The sequence below is a fragment of the Porites lutea genome, chromosome 14 (genome assembly GCF_958299795.1).
Source record: "Porites lutea chromosome 14, jaPorLute2.1, whole genome shotgun sequence".
Lineage (NCBI taxonomy): Eukaryota > Metazoa > Cnidaria > Anthozoa > Scleractinia > Poritidae > Porites > Porites lutea.
In genome coordinates this window covers 1,208,256-1,227,500 of record NC_133214.1, presented here as the reverse complement: position 1 = coordinate 1,227,500, position 19,245 = coordinate 1,208,256, and the positions used below count along the sequence as shown (strand labels likewise).

The 19,245-nt window shown below is 39.1% G+C and overlaps 2 protein-coding genes across 2 annotated transcripts in view; one reads left to right on the top strand and one right to left on the bottom strand.

Moving 5' to 3' along the window:
• LOC140924990 (peroxisomal leader peptide-processing protease-like) overlaps positions 1 to 151 on the bottom strand; it is a 1,818-nt gene extending 1,667 nt beyond the window's left edge. The window contains exon 1 of the mRNA XM_073374955.1: positions 1 to 151. This exon is cut by the window's left edge and continues 1,667 nt beyond it. Coding sequence (XP_073231056.1) covers positions 1 to 142 — 142 coding nt within the window. The 5' untranslated portion in view covers positions 143 to 151.
• Positions 1 to 19,095, top strand: part of LOC140924988 (uncharacterized) — a 19,118-nt gene extending 23 nt beyond the window's left edge. Inside the window, exons 1-25 of the mRNA XM_073374953.1 lie at positions 1 to 424; positions 754 to 799; positions 1,574 to 1,653; positions 2,305 to 2,373; positions 2,711 to 2,763; positions 3,144 to 3,177; positions 3,760 to 3,791; positions 5,568 to 5,635; positions 6,033 to 9,397; positions 10,351 to 10,450; positions 11,110 to 11,219; positions 11,805 to 11,895; positions 12,785 to 12,901; positions 13,386 to 13,473; positions 13,902 to 13,963; positions 14,395 to 14,467; positions 14,791 to 14,830; positions 15,064 to 15,151; positions 15,263 to 15,333; positions 15,819 to 15,922; positions 16,080 to 16,151; positions 16,611 to 16,744; positions 16,959 to 17,059; positions 17,876 to 17,998; positions 18,840 to 19,095. The exon at positions 1 to 424 is cut by the window's left edge and continues 23 nt beyond it. Of these exons, the coding sequence (XP_073231054.1) occupies positions 396 to 424; positions 754 to 799; positions 1,574 to 1,653; positions 2,305 to 2,373; positions 2,711 to 2,763; positions 3,144 to 3,177; positions 3,760 to 3,791; positions 5,568 to 5,635; positions 6,033 to 9,397; positions 10,351 to 10,450; positions 11,110 to 11,219; positions 11,805 to 11,895; positions 12,785 to 12,901; positions 13,386 to 13,473; positions 13,902 to 13,963; positions 14,395 to 14,467; positions 14,791 to 14,830; positions 15,064 to 15,151; positions 15,263 to 15,333; positions 15,819 to 15,922; positions 16,080 to 16,151; positions 16,611 to 16,744; positions 16,959 to 17,059; positions 17,876 to 17,998; positions 18,840 to 18,957 (5,268 nt within the window). The 5' untranslated portion in view covers positions 1 to 395 and the 3' untranslated portion in view covers positions 18,958 to 19,095. The remainder of the gene's footprint in view (positions 425 to 753; positions 800 to 1,573; positions 1,654 to 2,304; positions 2,374 to 2,710; positions 2,764 to 3,143; positions 3,178 to 3,759; positions 3,792 to 5,567; positions 5,636 to 6,032; positions 9,398 to 10,350; positions 10,451 to 11,109; positions 11,220 to 11,804; positions 11,896 to 12,784; positions 12,902 to 13,385; positions 13,474 to 13,901; positions 13,964 to 14,394; positions 14,468 to 14,790; positions 14,831 to 15,063; positions 15,152 to 15,262; positions 15,334 to 15,818; positions 15,923 to 16,079; positions 16,152 to 16,610; positions 16,745 to 16,958; positions 17,060 to 17,875; positions 17,999 to 18,839) is intronic.
• Positions 19,096 to 19,245: the final 150 nt, after the last annotated feature.

Sequence of the window (19,245 nt, the reverse complement as noted above, 5' to 3'; positions counted from 1 at the left end):
GTTGTGTTTCAATTTTAGGCAATAAATCAGTAAACAAAGATGCAACTGTTAATACAATGCCATTTTCGCTATCTAAAACAATGCCACAACAGCTTAGATCGGAGTCAAATCTTTTCACCAAAATACAAGGATTGTCCGCCATATTGAATGCTAGTTTGTGCATAGGGACTGGAGACTAAGTTGAGTTGCAATCATTTTGACCTGCGGATTTTTCTTAGAGACAATGCGTTTGAGTCGCGTCTCGCATCTTGGCGCGGAAGTTTGAGTTTCTGTTGTTTGACCGTTGATAAAAATTCGTAGAAACAATTTAATTGTTTTCCCTCGCTAGTTTTGGTATTTGATATTTTTTTTCTTCAATTTTTGACTCTCTGATGCGGTTTGTATGACGCGCTAACATGGAGGTGGTTGACGATTCTGAAAATAGGTAAGTTTGGTTAAAATTGTTGTATGCTGTAAAGGTCATCTCAGTGTGTACATGCAAAAGGCTTCAGCTTATTTTATCTCCATGAGAAAGTTTACCGAGGTAAAGTGGCTTCCGATGGCAGGGGATACCGATGGCTATTTTGCAGATTTATTCATTTAACTTCAATAATTAAGGTGTGCAACTAAAATTTGGAAATACTGTTCCACTTTCTACTTTCATTTAGAGCAGAGCATTGTCCTAAAAGTTCCTATGAAATAAAATTTGGGCCAGATATTTAGCCGTTTGCAATTTAAATGTCTAAAATCGTTAACATTTATATGTGACAACAGGATCACCGTTGGTGGAAAGAGAAAGTCATCAAACCGCAGATCATCGGTAAGTCGACAAATTAGTTTGCTAATGTTAAAATTATTTGCTATGGATCACGCTCCAGTTGTGCAAAAGGTGCTCTGTAGATAGAGCTAAGCCAATAATTTTTTTTGTTATTCGATGCAAATTTTTCTTCCTTTTCACTGGCAAAAGCCCAACATGTGACCTGCAAATAGCTGCCTACAAATAATGGTCTGCTCATGCGCAATGTCGTCCAACTGTGTTTGGCTGCAAATAATATTCTGCTCGTGCATAAACAAAACCACACTATTCTCATTCTTGCAATCGCTCTTACGTGAAAAATGGCAGATTGCTTCACTTCCCAAGGGTATTCATTAAAAACAAACTGGGTAATCAAATGATAAAGCAATATTATTGAACTCAGTTATCACAAAATATTGTGATTTGTCACTGTCTCACCACTCAATTATTTTCCTCAGCCTTCGGCTTCAGCAAATAATTATATTGATCTACTCACCACTGACAAATCAGGATATTTTGCTTAACCTTGTTCATTGTTAGTTATTTCCCTACTTATCCTTTGGGTAGTGATTTATCCAACATGGATTGCACTGTCTTCTAATTTTGAACAACTGGGGCCTGAGTTCACTGTTGTATTATTTTTGTGCATGTAGAAAGATGAAGAGTATGAAGAGTTTGTTCTCAATTACTTTTTATTATCTTCACTTAATAAAAGATTCCTTGTCCAGTGAATACTGTTTTGGGATTTCCTTTGCCGGCATTTACGTTTCTTTGTACTTTTTGTTGTTCAACAACTAGATTTTAAAGGCCACAAAATCTCCTTTGAAATCTGGTCCGTTAGAAGACTTGGATCCAAATTCACTGGATGATAAAGGAAGGTAATGGATTGTGTAATTCAGTTATAAATATGCTTTCATCTGGGGCCTTTACAGTGGGGCTGGAAAAAACTTTGAATTTCAGGTTTGTCTAAGCTTGCTTTTTATATGGAAGACAAATTTCCTGCATCCTTTCCCACTGGGCCAGTGAGCAGGAAACTTTCTTGCTTGGCTGGAAAAACTGCTTGTACTAACTAATTCACAGGATTCTTTCTTTACAGTGGGGCTGGAAAAAACTCTGAATTTCAGGCTTTTCTAAGCTTGCTTTTTATATGGAAGACAACTTTCCTGCATCCTTTCCCACTGGGCCAGTGAGCAGGAAACTTTCTTGCTTGGCTGGAAAAACTGCTTGTACTAACTAATTCACAGGATTCTTTTTTTCAAGCCCTGTCACAGTGTTATCAAATGTAACAAATGCAGCAAAATATTTTTTGTTTGTTAAATAAATTTAATTAAAAGCTACCACTGTATAAAGCATCATTTTCACTTGAAGCACAAGCATTCTGCAAGTACAAGCATCGAAGTCCTGTGTCAAATGAAAATGAACATAAGCGCAAGGAAAAGAAAATTATTTTGTATGTGTGCTTTTACTACATCAAGGCTGTTTTTACAGTAAAATTAGCAATCTTTTAAGCTTAGATATGTACATTTCAGAAGCAAGTCAAAAAAGGCCAGACGTTCTTCAGGACGAAGAGTCAGTTTTGCAGAAAAAAATGAAGTCAAGTAAGTCTATGTTATTCGTCACTCCAACAAACCAAAGGCAGCACAAATCAGATACAGCTGTACATCCCCTGCTCTTTTCAAACAATGTCATGGGTTCTTTTATTGGTGTGTAAGGATGAGGGAGACAAGGCAAACAGCTTAATGTCACTGCCCAATGATACAATCATCTAAATGGAAAAAGGGTTTTAATCAAAGCTAGCATGATCTCAGCAGTTTTTTAAAAGCCTTGCTCAGGAATCTGGCAAGGTTTGAACTCCCGTCCTTCCACTCAGCAGACAGGTACTCTACCAACTGAGCTATAAAGTGGGTGGCAGTTAACTCACTGGTTATTTTTCAGGGAATTTTTTACTGAAGACTGGCAATCTGCCTGGAAGAAGGAGGTTGAGAAAAGTGAGTAGCACATGGATAAATTATATCCTAGAAAAAGCTAAGCAGGCTTTTGTAGGAGTCAATCTGGCTTATTTATACTCAACTGCACTTTCAAAATTACCCCATGTCTTCATTTTCTAGAGCAATTTATGTTGGTCATAAACTCTCGTTCAGCCAGTGAAGTTAGCCAGAAGCCATTCAAATAATTATAAACTTTTCATTAGATCATAAAGCTCTGCACTTTGAATAATTATCTGACTTTGTAGCTAGTAACAGTTATAACCCTTAAGTATTTTAAGTCTGAGGAGAAAAAGATAAAATAAAGACTTTTGCAATAATGTGTATGCATTTAATACCTTAGTTATTATCGTGACTTATTCCTTGATCTGCATCTTTTATAGACAATCATCAGATGTCCAGCTCTCCAAACAAAGGGTGAGGTTCAAATTTTAAATAGCCTGCGTAGCTGGCGGTATTGTGTGGGTGCGAGATTGAAGTTTTGGCGGCGGAGCTGTGTTCCAAAAAAAGGACAAATCTCACTCGACTATGTTACAACGGCTCCGCCGCCAAATCTCGCTCGACTGCTACACAATACCGCCAGCTATGCAGGCTAAATTTTAAAGTGATTCATGGTTACTCCTGATCAGTAACCCTAAATTTTCACCATGGGTTTACGAGCAAGTCCATTTGGAGGGGCAGGGTTCGTGCAGATCATGAAAAACCTGGAAAGTCATGAAATTTGAGAAGTTCATTTGCCAGACCTGGAATGTCATGTGCATTTTAACTGTACAAGAAATTCACGGAAAATTAAATGTGTGTTTGGTAGATAAGTTATTCCAGATGTCAAAGCAACAACAATTCACAATAAAGACAATTTATCAGTTCGGTTGAACTGAGTTAGGGAAAAAATACCCTAAACTAAGAAGTTTGAAAATTTTGGCATTTGACAGATAAACTTAGGGTCATTGAAAACCTTAAAAAAGAAATACTAACTTGCATAATTTTCTTTTATAACAGTGAATACCGAGAGCCAGCAGAATCAATTAAAGGTGAGACCTTGTAGTGTCCGATAGCCTGGGGCTAGTGGATTTTGCTATCGGGCTAGTGAAATCTGTTCTTAACTTGCCCGATGGGCAAGTGATGTTCTTTGAGGAATTCGAATAACAGAAGAAGTGTGAAATCAATTCTGCTCGACGAAAAGCTTTTGGGGCGAGTTGAAATGAAGTCTGGGCCAGTAAATGCTAGCTTCAGCTTGCCGGTAGACTACGAGTAGTCCCCCATTTTTCCTCAGGAATAGTAGAGCGAGCGAAACGCGAGCACGCATGAAAATCACCCCACGCGAGAAAAGGCGACACGCGGCGGGGAGAGAGAAAAATGAGGGACTACAGACAAAGCCCAAGCTTTTGACCCTTCACGGCCGACTGATTTTGGAGTGTGAAGTTCGTATCCCCCTCCAACTCAATTAAGCGCATCCAATGGGATTCCTTCCCTTATTGAGCTGTCATTGCTCTTGTCATCGGTAAACTGAGGGGGAAGTTTATTGCAAGCAAAAGAAAACGCAGATACTAATTTTCTTCACGGCTGTTTCGCGTGAAAAACTTGATAGTGTAGGCAACACACGACTTTTACTCATGCCAAAATGCTGCTTATTACAATGAATTTTTTTCTCTGACGGGGAGATTATGCTCTGGAGGAAAACGTACTGAGCAAATGTGATTTTTGCCGCTTATTTCATACTGAGAGGTCGTGACACGCATATTAATTTTATGCGGTTATTGTCGATGGTCGGCATGATTTGCCCTCTGATGCAAGAGCATTTTCTTTGACCTCTTTTGAAAAGTAAAGCTCTTCAATGCGGCTAAATAAGGGTTTTGGGTTGTTTAATTTCCCCGGCGATTGCCTCCTGGATCTGAATAATTTTAAGCGATTTTCTTTTTAATCGTGATTTTGACGGTTTCCTGCAATGTTTTGTCACGCTGGGCCAAGCTCGTTAGCGTTTTTAGCAGGACGGATAGTGATATCCAAATCTCGAAGAATGGATTGCAGCTTAAACCAAAACTACATTAACTATGGAGAATTGCGATGTGACTCAGTCATGACTGCTCATGAATTTTAACAGCCGCTTGTTTTTCTGGTGATAATGTGAGTCTTTGGACTGGAGCACGTAGTTCCTTCCTTGGTGATAACTTTTGAATTAGCTTAAAAGCCTTTCGACTGTTCTGTTTTTCCCAATTTGTGATCACGCAAGACCATGGTTTCGGTTCTCCACGCGAACCTCATCAGTTGCCGAGTTGGCTTTCTGCTTAGTTGCTTTAACAAGAGCAACTCTAGTTATTTGTTCTGTGCGGTTATTTGTTCTGTAAATTGTGATTATGTTGAGTGTTGATAGCGGCTGGTGCCTTTTTGACAGATGTTGACAGATTTCCATGGAAGGGCCAATCACAGTTTTGCGTTGTGAGAGCAACGCATTAGTTCAAAAGCTTGGGCTTTGTCTGTAGTCCCTCATTTTTCTCTCTCCCCGACGCGTGTCGCCTTTTCACGCGTGGGGTGATTTTCACGCGCCCTCGCCTTTCGCTCGCTCTACTATCCCTGAGGAAAAATGGGGGACTGCTCGTAGTCTAGCTTGCCGGAATGGCAAGCTGTAAAAATGACTTTCTTTGCACCCTGTAATGCCAGCTTCAATGCTTAAAAACAAATAATGGCTATAATGCAAAATTTTGCAGATGTAAAAACATTCAACTACTGTATTACTTAAACTTTAATTTTTTCACAGTTTGGTCATTGGCATCAAACAAAGAAACTAGTTGTGATTAATTATGTTTTAGGTTTAGAAACTCTCCTAAAAGGTGATATTCAAGCTAACCAGGAGCAAATATACAAAGCTGAAATTCAGGTTAGTCTTGGATTCAAAATTTTTGCTAACTCTTCATCCTACTGCTGACCTCCAAGGTTAATTGTCTTGTAGTTAGACTCTGTTTGCAGCTTGCTTCATAAAAACCTCTTACTGAATTCAATGTCTGTACTGTACAGACTTTTTTGGGCTTTTTCCGCTCACATTTATGGGTCTTAAATCCAAGAGGAGAAGATGGGGTACAGATCAAGAAAATGAGATTACATGTAGTAAGTTGTTAATAATACATGTATATATCTGGGTTTACAGTTTTAAAGGAAATAAATTAGTGTGAAACAATTTTGTTTATGAGTTAAAACTAAAATTTATAACAGTATTACCATGAGAAATAAACATTTTTTTTCCTGTTTTTGTAAAAATCACACAATTATTTTTCTAGAATATACCTGAAGTGAAATTCCAGAACATAAGTGAAGGCAACGAAGCAAATGCGATTATAAAGTATGACAAAGGATTCTACATACAGTCTATCACAGAAGGACAGATCCAGCAGGCTGGCTCTGTGGACGTTACTGCATGTCATGGTATAAAGATCATTAGTCACTCTTACTCTGGCCCTACGTTGCCAAACACTCATGCAAGAGAACAGGAAGAAGAGATGGATTATACAAAGTGTTTCAGTTCAAATCAATTTGCACAAAATACAGCTAGGGATGTTGAGACAGGAGATGGTGAACAAACAAGAGTTTTTAGTGAAAATGTTGCAGGCATTGAATTAGACGAAACATGTTCCCAGCGAGAAATTTTTCGCAGTCATCTGTGTTTACAATCATCATCACAAACTAGTTTGGAAGAGAAAGAGCAGAAAATTGATGCCACACCCTTCCTAGCATCTTTAAAATCAGGCTCCTCAAGATCTTATGAGAAATCAGGGGATGATTTTAAAATAGATAGCACATCTTTCCCTGGGTCTTTGCAACCAAGATTGTCAGGCATTCAAATGAGTGAAGGTCATTCAAGTTATGATGGAAATATCAGCCGAAAGAGGCAGCCATTTGTTGAGCTTACACATCAAAACATGAACGGAAATAGAACTCTCCAACAAGAAAAGTTAAGTGATGATCTAGAACTAACAACCTGCCACAGTAGTGGTGAAATTAATGACGACCACATTATACGCAAAAGAGATCGAAGAAGCGTCTATGAGGCTGCTGATGTAGATGTTACAGTTTGTGTTGGTTCAGGTCTTAGTTATCAAAGAGATTACCCCCCACAAGAGCTACAGGTTGCAGGGGAAACACAAATTTTTGTTGACGATGGAGAGGTAGAGTTAAATGTCACCGCTTGTCATGGTGGAATAATCGATGGTAATCATCTTCAAATGTTTGGAATGGGGTCAAGAAAACAGGAAGAAGACATGGAGCATACAAAATGCTTCAGTACAAGTCAGTTTATTCAAACTATGGCCACAAGTGTTGAGTTAGGAAGTCATGAACAAACAAAGATTTTCAGTGAAGATGCTGGTGTTGATCTGGATGTGACTTGTTCACAGCGAGATATCTTTTTTCAGAATTATCCTAATGAAGAGAAGCGAGATGCCACTGCCTTCCTGGCTTCATTAAAATCAAGTTCCTTGAAATCTCCAGAAAAAGACATTTTCCAGAAAGGTGGCAAAATTTCCCATTCATTTCTAGAACAAAAGTCTGCATGTGTTCAGAAAAGTGAAGGTGGTTCAGTTGCCTCTGGGAATATCAGCATTGAACAGGGACCATTTGTTGAGATCACACACGACACTACACTTCAAAATAATGGAACACAGCAAGAGTTTACTAATGAAAACATAGAGCTCACAACCTGTTATAACTATGAAGTGCAAACCAAAGCAGAGAAATCAAAACAAAGAAGCATCTATGAGTCTGTAGATGTAGATGTGACCACTTGCTTTGGCTCAGGACTGATAAATTCACCAGACAGCATAGCATTAGGTGGAAGAATCCATGAAACCAGTGACCATGGATCAAATTACTGTACAGAGCTCAACAGTATGAAGCATTTAGGTGATCAAAAGGATGCCACTATTCTTAGATGTCATGCTTTAGAAACCAAATCAAACGCCATTGATTATAGGAGTTTTGTAACTCATGAAACACAAGAAGCACATGAACAAGCAGGTCAGTTGGATCTAACAAATTGTTATGGTGGCGTCATCTTACCCAACAAGCAAGGCACAGATCATGCTTCTTTTCCTTCCAGAAGCACTGATGCATTAGATTTCACCATTTGCCGTTGGCAGGATTCCTTCACAAGACCTTCAAGCTCACAGACCCATCAAACTGCAGACTGCAATGATGACATGGACCTTACAGCAACATTCACTGCTGGATCAGCCGCAAGCAGCGGTGAAAAGTTTAAATCTGGATACACTGCATCTGTGGACTCCAAACATCATATTATTGAAGATGATAATTTAGAATTTACAGTATGCCATAGCCACAAAGGAATTGAAAACAATGTAGAAAACAGTAAAAGGAAAAGCATTTATGAACCAGCAGATTTAGACATTACATCTTGCTATGGTTCAGGGTTTAGAAGATCATCAACCATGCAAGCTTTAAATGATTCCATGAACAGCACCTTAAATGTCGCACCCACAAATCAAGAAGCAGCTATCGACCTTCCTCATGATGGCTCAGTTTTTAACAAAACACAAGATTTTCCTGTTACAAGGCAACATAAACCAGGAGAGTTTGAAACAGACTTGTCAAAATGCCACACCAGGGCACATAACATGAAAATTAAGAACTACTTCAGGTCTTCTGAGGTAGGCCTCATGGCCAGCTTTTGTTCTCCGCCAGTCAGCTTATCGGACCAGCAAGTTACAAGCAAAAGCCCTTATAAGATCTTGAACATGCCCAGTCGTAAAGGGTCTGCAGTTGATGAACAAAACGACAACACAACCTTGGACACAATGCAAGGTCACAAAGTGGTTGAACCTCTTGATGAGTCCAGGTTAAAGCTCACAGCTTGCCGTAACTACAAAATTTGTGAAAACAATGAGGAGTTCTACAGTCAGAAAATGGAATCACAGATGGGAGAGTCAAGGTTAGAGTTAACAACTTGCCATAAATATGAAGTTTTTCACAAGGATGAGGATTTGCAGAGTCAAAAAATAGCACAACAGCTAGAGGAGCCAAGGCAAGAGGTTGGAACCTGCCAAAGTTATGTAAATACTCCTGATAATGTCAGTCAGAATTTACAGAATCAAACAATTCCACAGTATTTGGAAGTGTCAAAGTCAGGCCTTCATTTCTTTGGTAACAGTGAACTTCAAAGCAATGATCAAGAAGTACAAGGAATGCCAGAACAGCTAGATATCGGTGGGAAGGAAGATTTGCAGAATTTGCCCGAATATTTTGAAGAATCACAGTTCAGTCTAACACACTACAGTAACAACAAAGTGCAAAGCAACGATGAGGAACTGCAAGGTCAGAGATGGTCTGAGCAACTAGATGTTAGTAACCACCAAGACTTGCAGAGTCAAACAATGCCACAGATCCTTAATGAATCAACAGAGGGGATAACACCCAACTGTGACTCTGAAATTCCTGATGGAACTAAGGATTTGCCAAGACAGATGACAACACATCAGTTGGCGGAGTCAGGCTTACAGCTCAATACCACTTGTCCTGATCAAGAAGATATTGATGATGAGCAAATGACAAGCAAGTACAACAATAGGAAGCTGTCTATTATTCAAGAAACGGATAGTGAACTCACCAACAATCAGGAACAGAATATAACACAGTAAGCACTTATTTGATGAGGTATTTAAAAAAAAAAATGAATACAGAAAAAACCCACAAGTACATTGTAATAACCTTCATTTTTCCAAGAATGGTGATAAGCACAAATTTAGGCTATTTTGGTTCTTAAATATGTTGTTATTTCCTGAAGGAAAAGAACACGTTGTAGCTAAGAGTAGTTCTTGGTATTCAACTTTTTTGTGTCATAAAATCTGCATACCAATACACTTCAGTTGGAGTGATAAGGCACTTATGTCTCCAAAGAAGATCCTGAATGTTGACTTCTCTTATTGACGCAAGTTAGCCTGAGAAAACAGCGGACATTTGGCGACACTACCACTGGTTTCCCCGCCAAATGACGTCTGAAAAACGAGTGCAGAAATTCCATACTGATGACTCGTCACTATCCAGATCTGGGTAGTGACGCGTCATCAGTACGGAATTTCTGTGCTCGTTTCTCAGACATCATTTGGCGGGAAAACCAGTGGAAGCGTTGCCAAATGTCAGCTGTTTCCTCAGGCTAGGCACAAGTGTGCAGAATTTTTTTGTAGATTTGAGAAAATTCATTGTAAGAAACTGTTTCAAATTTTAGTTTAAACAGGCTCTTCTATAGAAGGGGCCTTATTGGCAGGTTTTAGCCTAACACTGGTTCTTAAAAACCAGGTTCCTACTCGCAGGTTTTTACTGTAAGATAACTGGTTATTAGTTGAGTAGACCATTAAAGAGACTGGCATTTAGGTAGAAGTGACAGAATACCGTCAATGGTGCAAAGAATGTAAGTTAAAACAGATTGCAAATTTCATGCAGCTGCGAAACATGGAAAAATATTTGCATCATGAAAAATATGTTAAGTTCATCACGTTGATGACACATGGAAACCTGCTAGCAATAATTACAGTAATTCTAATAGAATGCAGAAATATTAATTCGAACTGTTCTCTCATTTTCTTGCAGAAGGCCCATTACCTTGAAGGAGTTCCTGGACCTTACTGAAATTGTGTTTATAACAGACGTCAACACACGCAGAAGTATGGCTGTGATGCCGTCGAATGTGGTGAGTGTATAACAGAGCTCCACGCGCGTGGAGCCCTGTGGCTAAAAAAATTTGGTTATCTATTTGGTAGTCACATGACGGTACGTACGTCCGTCCTAGCGTCCATTGATTTGCACCACAGGGCGAGATGTCCCTGTTATAGGCGAGCCTCTAAGCGGAATGTACATGAAAAGGGCTTTGGGCAAAGGAAAATGCATGCAACAGCGTGCAAAGAAAGCAGTGTCCAATAGCCAGGGGCTAGTGGATTTTGCTATCAGGCTAGTGAATTCTGTTATTAACTTGCCCGGCGTGTAAATGAATTTTTTTGAGGAATTCAAATTACAAAAGAACTGTGAAATCAATCTGCTCATCAAAACGTTTTTGAGGCTAGTTAAAATAATATCTGGGCTAGTAAATGTGAGCTTCAGCTTGCCCGAATGGCAAGCTGGAAATGTTTCTTTCTTTGCACCCTGATGCGACCTTCTCGCTGTTGCTGATTTTAGCTCTGCTCCACGGTTATTGGTCATAAAAGCCACTAGCGTGGTGTAAATTTTGCCTACACCATTAAATAACTGTGAAATCTCAAAATGAGAGAAAGCTCAGCTATTCAACATTATGTGCAATAATGTCTGAAGAACTATTGACTGTCTTCACATAGTTATTATACCTTTATTTTTCAGAAACAATCTCATCTAACTCAAAAAGACAAGGTGGTATCATCACTGGTGACTGCGCCGAAGATAAAATGTTATGAAGAGACCATTGCTGCTGTTGAATCACAGATAACAGAGTGAGTTTTGTCGGTAACTATAAGTGCAACAAACGAAACGACTTTGTATCAAAACGACCGGTTTCCCGATTGGAACATACTGTTGTTTTTCCTAGCTATGGAACCCACTCATGACTGTGGAGCACTCTTAGTCCCGCGTTCAACTTCTCTATCGTGCTTGTAAATAACCAAGTGGTTTGCCTCAAGCTACAGTAGTTAGGATTCTTTTATCATGGTGTAATGCTCCTTTAAAGCTGTTTTGATATTTATTTTTTATATTTTTCGTTTGCCTTCCATGTCAGAATAATATTACCGTAAAATTCCGAAAATAAAACCCTCCAAATATAAGCCCCCCAAAACCCTCACGCAAAAAAAAACCCCGTTAAATCGCCCCTCCGAATATAAGCCTCCAGGGGGGCTTGTACTTGGAATTTGCCCTCGAAAACAAAGCAAAAATGGTAAATTTCTTTCCCACTACAAGCTAGCCCAATCGATTTTGAAACGCAAATTTCCCTCCGTACATAAGCCCCTCCAAAAATAAGCCCCGGGGCTTATTTTCGGAATTTTACGGTATATCAGTAAAATTTTGGATTGTTTTTTCAACAGGATGAAAGAAAAAGTGAGGCAGCAAGAAGAGGATCTAAACGCTAAAAACCCGGCAGTGTTCATGGAGGCCCAGTCAGCTTCCAAACAAGAGGTGTGATTAAAGCGTCATAACTTCCGGAAGTGGAAATTTCCGGAAGTAACTTGCGTCTTAACTTCCGGAAGTAAAAATTTCCCTCTCACTCTACGTTTACTATCATTACACTTTCCCTACCCAACTATCTGCCTCGTAAAACGTCTTTTGTGATCAAGATTGGCTGGAAAAATCGCATTGCGGGATAGAGGAGAGAATAGTCTGGAATTCGGTATTAAACGAATTAAGTGAAATTTAATGCAGTTAACAATAAGGAGCGCCGTCGCGTGTTGTCAGTCAGCGGTCAGTGCGGTGGCTCAAGCGCGGTCAGCCTTGCTTTCATCAGCTCCATGTGCTTTTAGTTCAGGGTTTCTTGGTGACCACCAGGGTTGTCATTAAGAGCCGGGGGCCGGGGATTTTCCCCGGCTACTAAGAGGGTGGCCCCCGGCTACTTTTATTGGAAAATAGAAGAAAAATAGAACCAAAAGAAATCCCTAGCCGTTTGATTCCCCGCCTACTTGTTGTATTTATCCGGCAACTTGAAATCTTAGTGACAACCCTGACTACTCTCTTTGTTTAGTCTTTGGATCATTCATTTACCTCCACCCCTCCCTTTTATTTTTCTAATGATAAATCAGTGTGGGGTTCCATTGGCATGGAGGCTCATGGCTTAGAGGTACAGATTTACCAACCATGGGGGCGTAACTCTGTCTAGGGGCTGGCTGTACCAAAAGTAGAAGCCCCTGGACATCCCATGCACCCACCCACACTTAGCGACGCACTTGTTAAACAACCTTTCTGTGAACTCTCTCCCTTCAGTTGTATTTAGAGCACAACCTTAAGATTGATGAAGTTTTAAAAAACGAACATAAACTTATTATGATTGTATTTTTTTTTTCTATTTAAACAGCTAGTGGCCATGCGTAGTAATGCTCGTCGACTGCGTTCTGCATGTGAAAAGAAAGCTGCAAGAGAATGGAAGGAAGGGAAATATCAAATGAATAAAAGGATTCTCTCAGACCTAAAGGTCAGTAATATGTACTACTTATTGACTGAGTGGGAGGGCCATACGAGAAATTATTTGGCTCGAGGTCCGGACGTACGCACCGAGCCCACCCGCGTCGATCAGTACGCTTTTCTAGCAGGGCCGTAGGCGTTTTTTCGTCCCTATCACTTGACGCGTACGCCCCTCACACGGGACATTTTTTTTGTATGGTTTTCCAAAGAAATTGCACTCAGAACCATATCATATGATAAACTTGTCACCTTCACTTTTAATTTTATCCTCTCAGATTTCTCCTAATACAGAGCGAAAAACCCTTTTCATTCTGGAACAAATGGCGTTCCTTTTTCTCTTGCAAAATTTTACTTCTTGAAGACGAGTTTTTTTTGAAATCCGTTGGAATTATCCTCGTTGTTATAGCCAATTTTATTTTCCTATGTAGTTGTTATGGAATGTGTATAAGTTAAGAAGTTTTTTAAGTAGCTGGATTTTCTCTGATACTTTCCAGGAAAACCATCAAAGCTTGGCTACTGATTTGCGTATTGTTGAGGAATCCCTGACAATGGTTGACGACTGTTTCAACTTACTTGAAAAAGGTAAAATGCATTTTTTTATAGATTAGAATCATTATTTAATTTGAATATTGTATTATTATATAAACACCAGTAAAATACAAGGTGCGTTTTCGCGCGAAAACATGCTATCTTCACCCGTGAAAAGATCGCCATTCCTATGGTAACAAAACAATCGCGCCTTTCACAGAGAAAAAATAAATGGTTTGGTTTGTCGTTGGTGTTTATACATGTATAATAGATAGAACATACATGGCCGCCTGAAGATAGGAAATTTTGCTTCTCAAGTCGTAAAATATTTCACTCGTTTGCGCGAATGTTTTTAACGCTCACAGTGTAAATTTCGTACCTCCGCGCGGGCAATTAATATCCTCTATTTATGCACCAGTTCCCTTGTTTTATACAATAAACACGTTAGAGTATTAACGATCTTTTTTATATTTTATTTACAGTGGACAAAGAGTTGGATGAGGGAATGGTACAATTTCAGTCGTCGATCGATGAAAGTGAAAAGGTACTATGTGGGCCATGCTTAAATTAACCCATTTTATTCCTCACAGAGGCGAAAGAAAAAAATTCACAAAAAAAGTCAAATTTCTTTTTCTAAAATTAATAGAGCGGGGGGCTTATTAGCGTTCTTCCCCTGAAAAGGAGGGGGGCTTAATAGATTTACTCTTAGGACTCAAAAAAGTTTTCAACTTTGACCGTGTTGTCTGAAAAAAAATTAAAAACGTTGAACTTAATTTTTTGCCACCTTGGAAAACGAATTGATGTCTTTCCCTGATCCCTAGGGGATTGGGGTGGGTGGGGGTAGCGTAGTGTAAAAGGAAACATCACTGACCCTTAAACTGGCTCAAAGAAGTAAGTGTAAATGTTATTTTTATCCAAGAAAGGTCAGCATGGCAATCATGTCTCATCTGGGTAATTTTACGTGCTTTTTTATAGAAACTTCAGGATCAGACTAATAAGAAAAAGGAACTAGAGGCCAAGAAGGAAGCTCTGGAAAAATGCGAGAAAGGTAGACCACCTTTTGCACAGTTGCTGCTTCAGAATTTCCCTGGGAAGGTTCTTTTGATTTAAATAACTGCTCCCTTTTCCACTCAACCCTTTGAAAGTCCTCTATTACCAGGCTCATGCCCAGTCTGGTGAGGAGAGGGAAGATTGGATGACATTGAGCGCCTCAACTTAACCCCATTATTCTCCCCCCCCCCCCCCCCAAAAAAAAAATAAAATAAAATAAAATAAAATAAAATAAATAAACTTTAATGTCGACTGAGCGCCAGTCTGATTTTTTATGGGATTAATTGACATGATTACAATCTACTTTTTTAATCATTACAGAAATCCTAGAGCTTGAAAGTACAAAGGATAATTTACAGAGGTGAGAGCAAAGCAGTCGCTGTAAAGAATGTTTTATTATTATTTCTATAAAGCATATGGACTAAACAAATCATGATTAAGGAGGCGTAGGAAGTGTTCAGAGTTTGGTAGCGTTCATACAATTTGGCCCCGACAGGAAACGATAGTTCAGTTAAAGCCATAATTTAATTGAAGCATGTGCTAAAATGTGCCTAACCTTGAATATTTGTTGTTTACATTGTTGCTTTGTATTAGGGAGAAACAAGAGCTTGAGAACATTGTAGATCAGCAAAAACAAAAACTGCACGAACTGGAAGAACAAATAAGGTTACGCCACGAACAGGTAGGTGGTTAATTAGTTACGCTATGAATGAACGTTTTCATTTGTAACGCTTTGTTTTTGAAGTTGGTGGGCAAATAGCGCATTAATTTTGTTGACTTTTCTTGTTTTTAGCTCGAGGTCTCAAAAGCAGAAGATAATGCAAAAAGCAGAAGATTGCAAAACGAATATAATTTGCTAGAGAGGTATATGCATACTTTTTCAGATGATATATTTCTTAATACAAAACCCTGGACTATTTCGAAAGCGAAGCTTTCGATTCTATGATACGAAGTTTGTTTTATTGCGGTCTTTGCTGGATGTTAGAGAGCTTCAGAGCTCTGAGTTTAATTTCAAGTTCTCTCGCCTGTTCTCTGAAAAAAGACACCCCGGAAAGCTTGCTTGTACCTTCTTTCACCACAAAAATTAGTACGCTTATTTCCGTTAAAGGAGGTGAAGCCCTTTCCCGATCGCTTAATAATAAAATTCGTAACATTTGATAACTTGTTTTTGCTACTATGACAAAACTCGTAGTAGAATGACGACGGCTATCACATTTTCCCGCCAAAATGACGCTGGTTCGCGCGCTCGCACAACTTAGTATAGAGAAAATCTCGCTGTTGTTGTCGTCCTCGTCTTAGAATCTAAAACTCTCTATTAAAGTGTTCTATTCTAAAAATGTTTATTAAAGCTGTCAAGAATGGGAACTTGATGAATGGGATCAGGAGCACGCTAAATTCACCTTCTTTAAAGGAACAGTGGACATGGTGGTTTTCTTCAAACCTGAAGGATCTGGTAAGTCCATAAAATTAACTCTTGCTTTTTTAAAGTCAAATACAACTTCCGTTCGTAATAAATATTTTTGGCTTGTAATGTTAGATGCCGGTGGCTCAGTAGAGGAAATACGTTATATATTCTGACAACTTTTTTCAAACATTATCAACATTTGTAGATTTTCATCGTTCAGGTGTGGAGGGCAGTTTTCCTGATCAGGAAGTGCAAAGTCTGCAGCTAAACTTTTCAGGTAAGCAATGTAGCAGCATGAAGTTTGAGATTTCTACTGATATAAATCACACTTAAGTTTTGAGGATTTATTACGTAGAATCTTTTAACGATACACGCTTTTTTGTCCAATAGCTGAACACTGCTCTACATCTTTACCAAAATTATTTTAAGTTGTTACGTCATGTTCATCATGAACATCACCATCATCATCATTATCGCCATCATCATTATTATTATTAACATCCTCATTAACATCATCATCATCATCACTGTCATCGTCATCATCGTTACATTTTCTCTGTTGTAGAGAAATTGTTTAAGGTAAGTTAAATTATCTTGCCGGTGCCAGTATTATATTCATTAATTAAGTTATGTTTTTAAAAGTGGTCCTTTTTATAAACCTTATTGGCTTCCTTGGGCTCCCTTGCCTCATCTTTTTTTATAATTATTTTGTTTACATATTTAATTTAATAATCAGGATTTCCGCACATTTCTATATTCTTTACAGAGCATACTAACTCCTACCAGAGATGCGTTCATGCAGCTATCAATCAGCGGACAAATCAGTCCAAACTTACACAGATGTGTCCCACGAGAAACAGCTTACCCGAGGTACGATCGTCTCAATATGATGGACAGTGAATAAACATTCCTCTATCTATCCCTTTTGGGCTTTAATTCTTTATGTTTGTATATTTTCAATTTTTATTTTTTTATATTTTATTTTTCGATTTGATCTTGCCCATTAAAGCTTGACATAATAATACAAGGTTTTTTAGACAGCGTTGTGGATTAATATATCTAAATGACCGTATATAATTGCTAGGTGTTGTATCACATGTCCTGGATACTCTACGATTCTAAATGTATTGGTGACGAGCTCTTCAGGATTGGTCTGAAGCATCTGACGACCTTGGAAGGAAACAGGTAGGATTTTACTGCACAGGAGCCCTTTTGCTGTTACTACTCGTGTACTGTTCAAAATTCAATTAGACTCATCACAACTAGATGAGCATCGGAACTTGTGCCTTAAAGGTCAGCGGGGTGTCAGATGCCATAAGTCGCAGGGAGGTATCCATGGCAACCCTGGTACTCGAGAACCACCGAAACAAGCGCTCGCCTACCGGCATCGTCACACTGAATTAATTCACTGGAAATAGCTTACCTGAAAGAGTACTTACCTTTCTAACCAAACACAATAGCAGGAGGGAGGAGTGGGTGCAAGAATTCGCAGTGATTCGCAAGCGATAGCTGTGCTTTTGATCCGCAAAGATCAGCTAATAACACTGAACTTGTATAGCAATGAACCTTGAAACCCTGCAAAAACCTTGGAGGCCACCCCACAGGTCATCGCCTTGTGGATGGGGAAGCTGGCTACATTAGCTCAAATTTAGCTTTGCCTAAATGACATTTTTATGAAAACCCCAAATTTCAGTTTGTAAAATACTGCAAAACTAATAGCGCCATGTGAAAATACTGCTCAGTAGCTTTCATTTGAATGGTCACACCATAGGATTTTATCCACAGACTCAAAAGTTAAAACCACCTTGTACAGCATAATAAACAGTACCACAGGAAAGTACTGCTCAGTAGCTTTCATTTGAATGGTCACACCATAGGATTTCATCCACAGACTCAAAAGTTAGAACTCCCCATTGCGATGGTTTTCTACTTTTGTTTATCCTTGCTTATGTGATTAGCTTACTCGCCTGACTAGTGGTTCTAACAAGTGTCTCTTTGCAGATTTTCAGTGTTGTTCAACAGTCTCGAGGCAAGGATCAGGTTTGTGCTTCATGTACAGCTAGAGTTCGAGTCTTACCCTGAAGGAGTTAGTTTTACGGTGGCACATCAGTGGGGTGATATCAGGTTCGTATGATCACAGTCATTAGGTTGACTTAGCAACAGAACGGGAACGTCAGTTGACGACGGCGCTCGCAAATCAATCAATTGGCTTGACCAATGGCTGAGCGACAAATTGAGCACCGGAAGTAGTGTTTAGTCCTTTCCGCGCGCTTTCCGGTCGTCAACTGGCGTTCCCGTTCTGTTGCTAAATCAGCCTAATATGTTCAGCCGTTAAAGCGCTCTTCCTGTTTTCAAGACCAAGGCAACGATTGTTTTATGGCCTGCAAAAAGCAGCAATTAGCAATCTCTCATCGGAATAATGTCCGACTAAAACTTAACTTTTACAGGACTTTAGAGTTGACTCCCGACAACTCGAACCCTCGCTAACTCAAACCTCAAACTAACTCGAACCAAAATCGATTTCGCCTGGATTTCCTTCATACATTTACTATAAATTTACCGTCGGTAACTCGAACCCTCGATAACACGAACTTCCCGCTAACTCGAATTGATTGATATGCTTCGCGTTTCTCAAAGCTTAAGAAACCGCAAGTTCGTGAAGTTTTGAGGATGGCTTTCAAGTCACTTGAAACTTTTCTTGAATCGTTTCAACTCTTCGACTTTCATGAGATGCAAAGTAATATAACTTGAGAATTTACTTAGTCCTTCACACACGTATCTTTGGTTAAATAAAACTTAGCAGCCCTTAAATCTTACTTAACAGCTTAGTGTAAAAACTAACAATTCACCGTTTCTTTAGCACTACACGTTTTTATATTTTGTTTGAGTAAACTATAAATATTAAAGAGAGCTTCGCTTTTAGCCCTGGCTAAATCTATATATTATTTTCTTGTCATTATTTCAGTCAAGCAGAAATTGAACAAACCTTGAAAACTGTTAACAGTGGACGATGTTATTTGAGCAGACTGGTAGAAGCCGGCGAAGAGATCACACATCAGGCTATATCGTCCTCATCAACGTGAGATGGTGATCACAATATTTGTGGAAAACAAAATATGGCTATTTTATAATACATTTAAAGCGACAGCCTCATTCGCATTTTCTTTTCTTCTCCGTAAACCTGTTGCAGGAACTTTTGGCTACATGAATTATTGTAAAAAGTGAAAAAGAACGATCGGTGTTCTTTGTAGAGGCTGACGCTGTAGGGATGGTTACATTTTCTGGAAACAGTAGTTTGCAAAGTGGACCAATTCTCAGGGGTTGTAAGACTCCAAACCGTCTGTCTAAGAATTATCTGCAATATTGCCCGC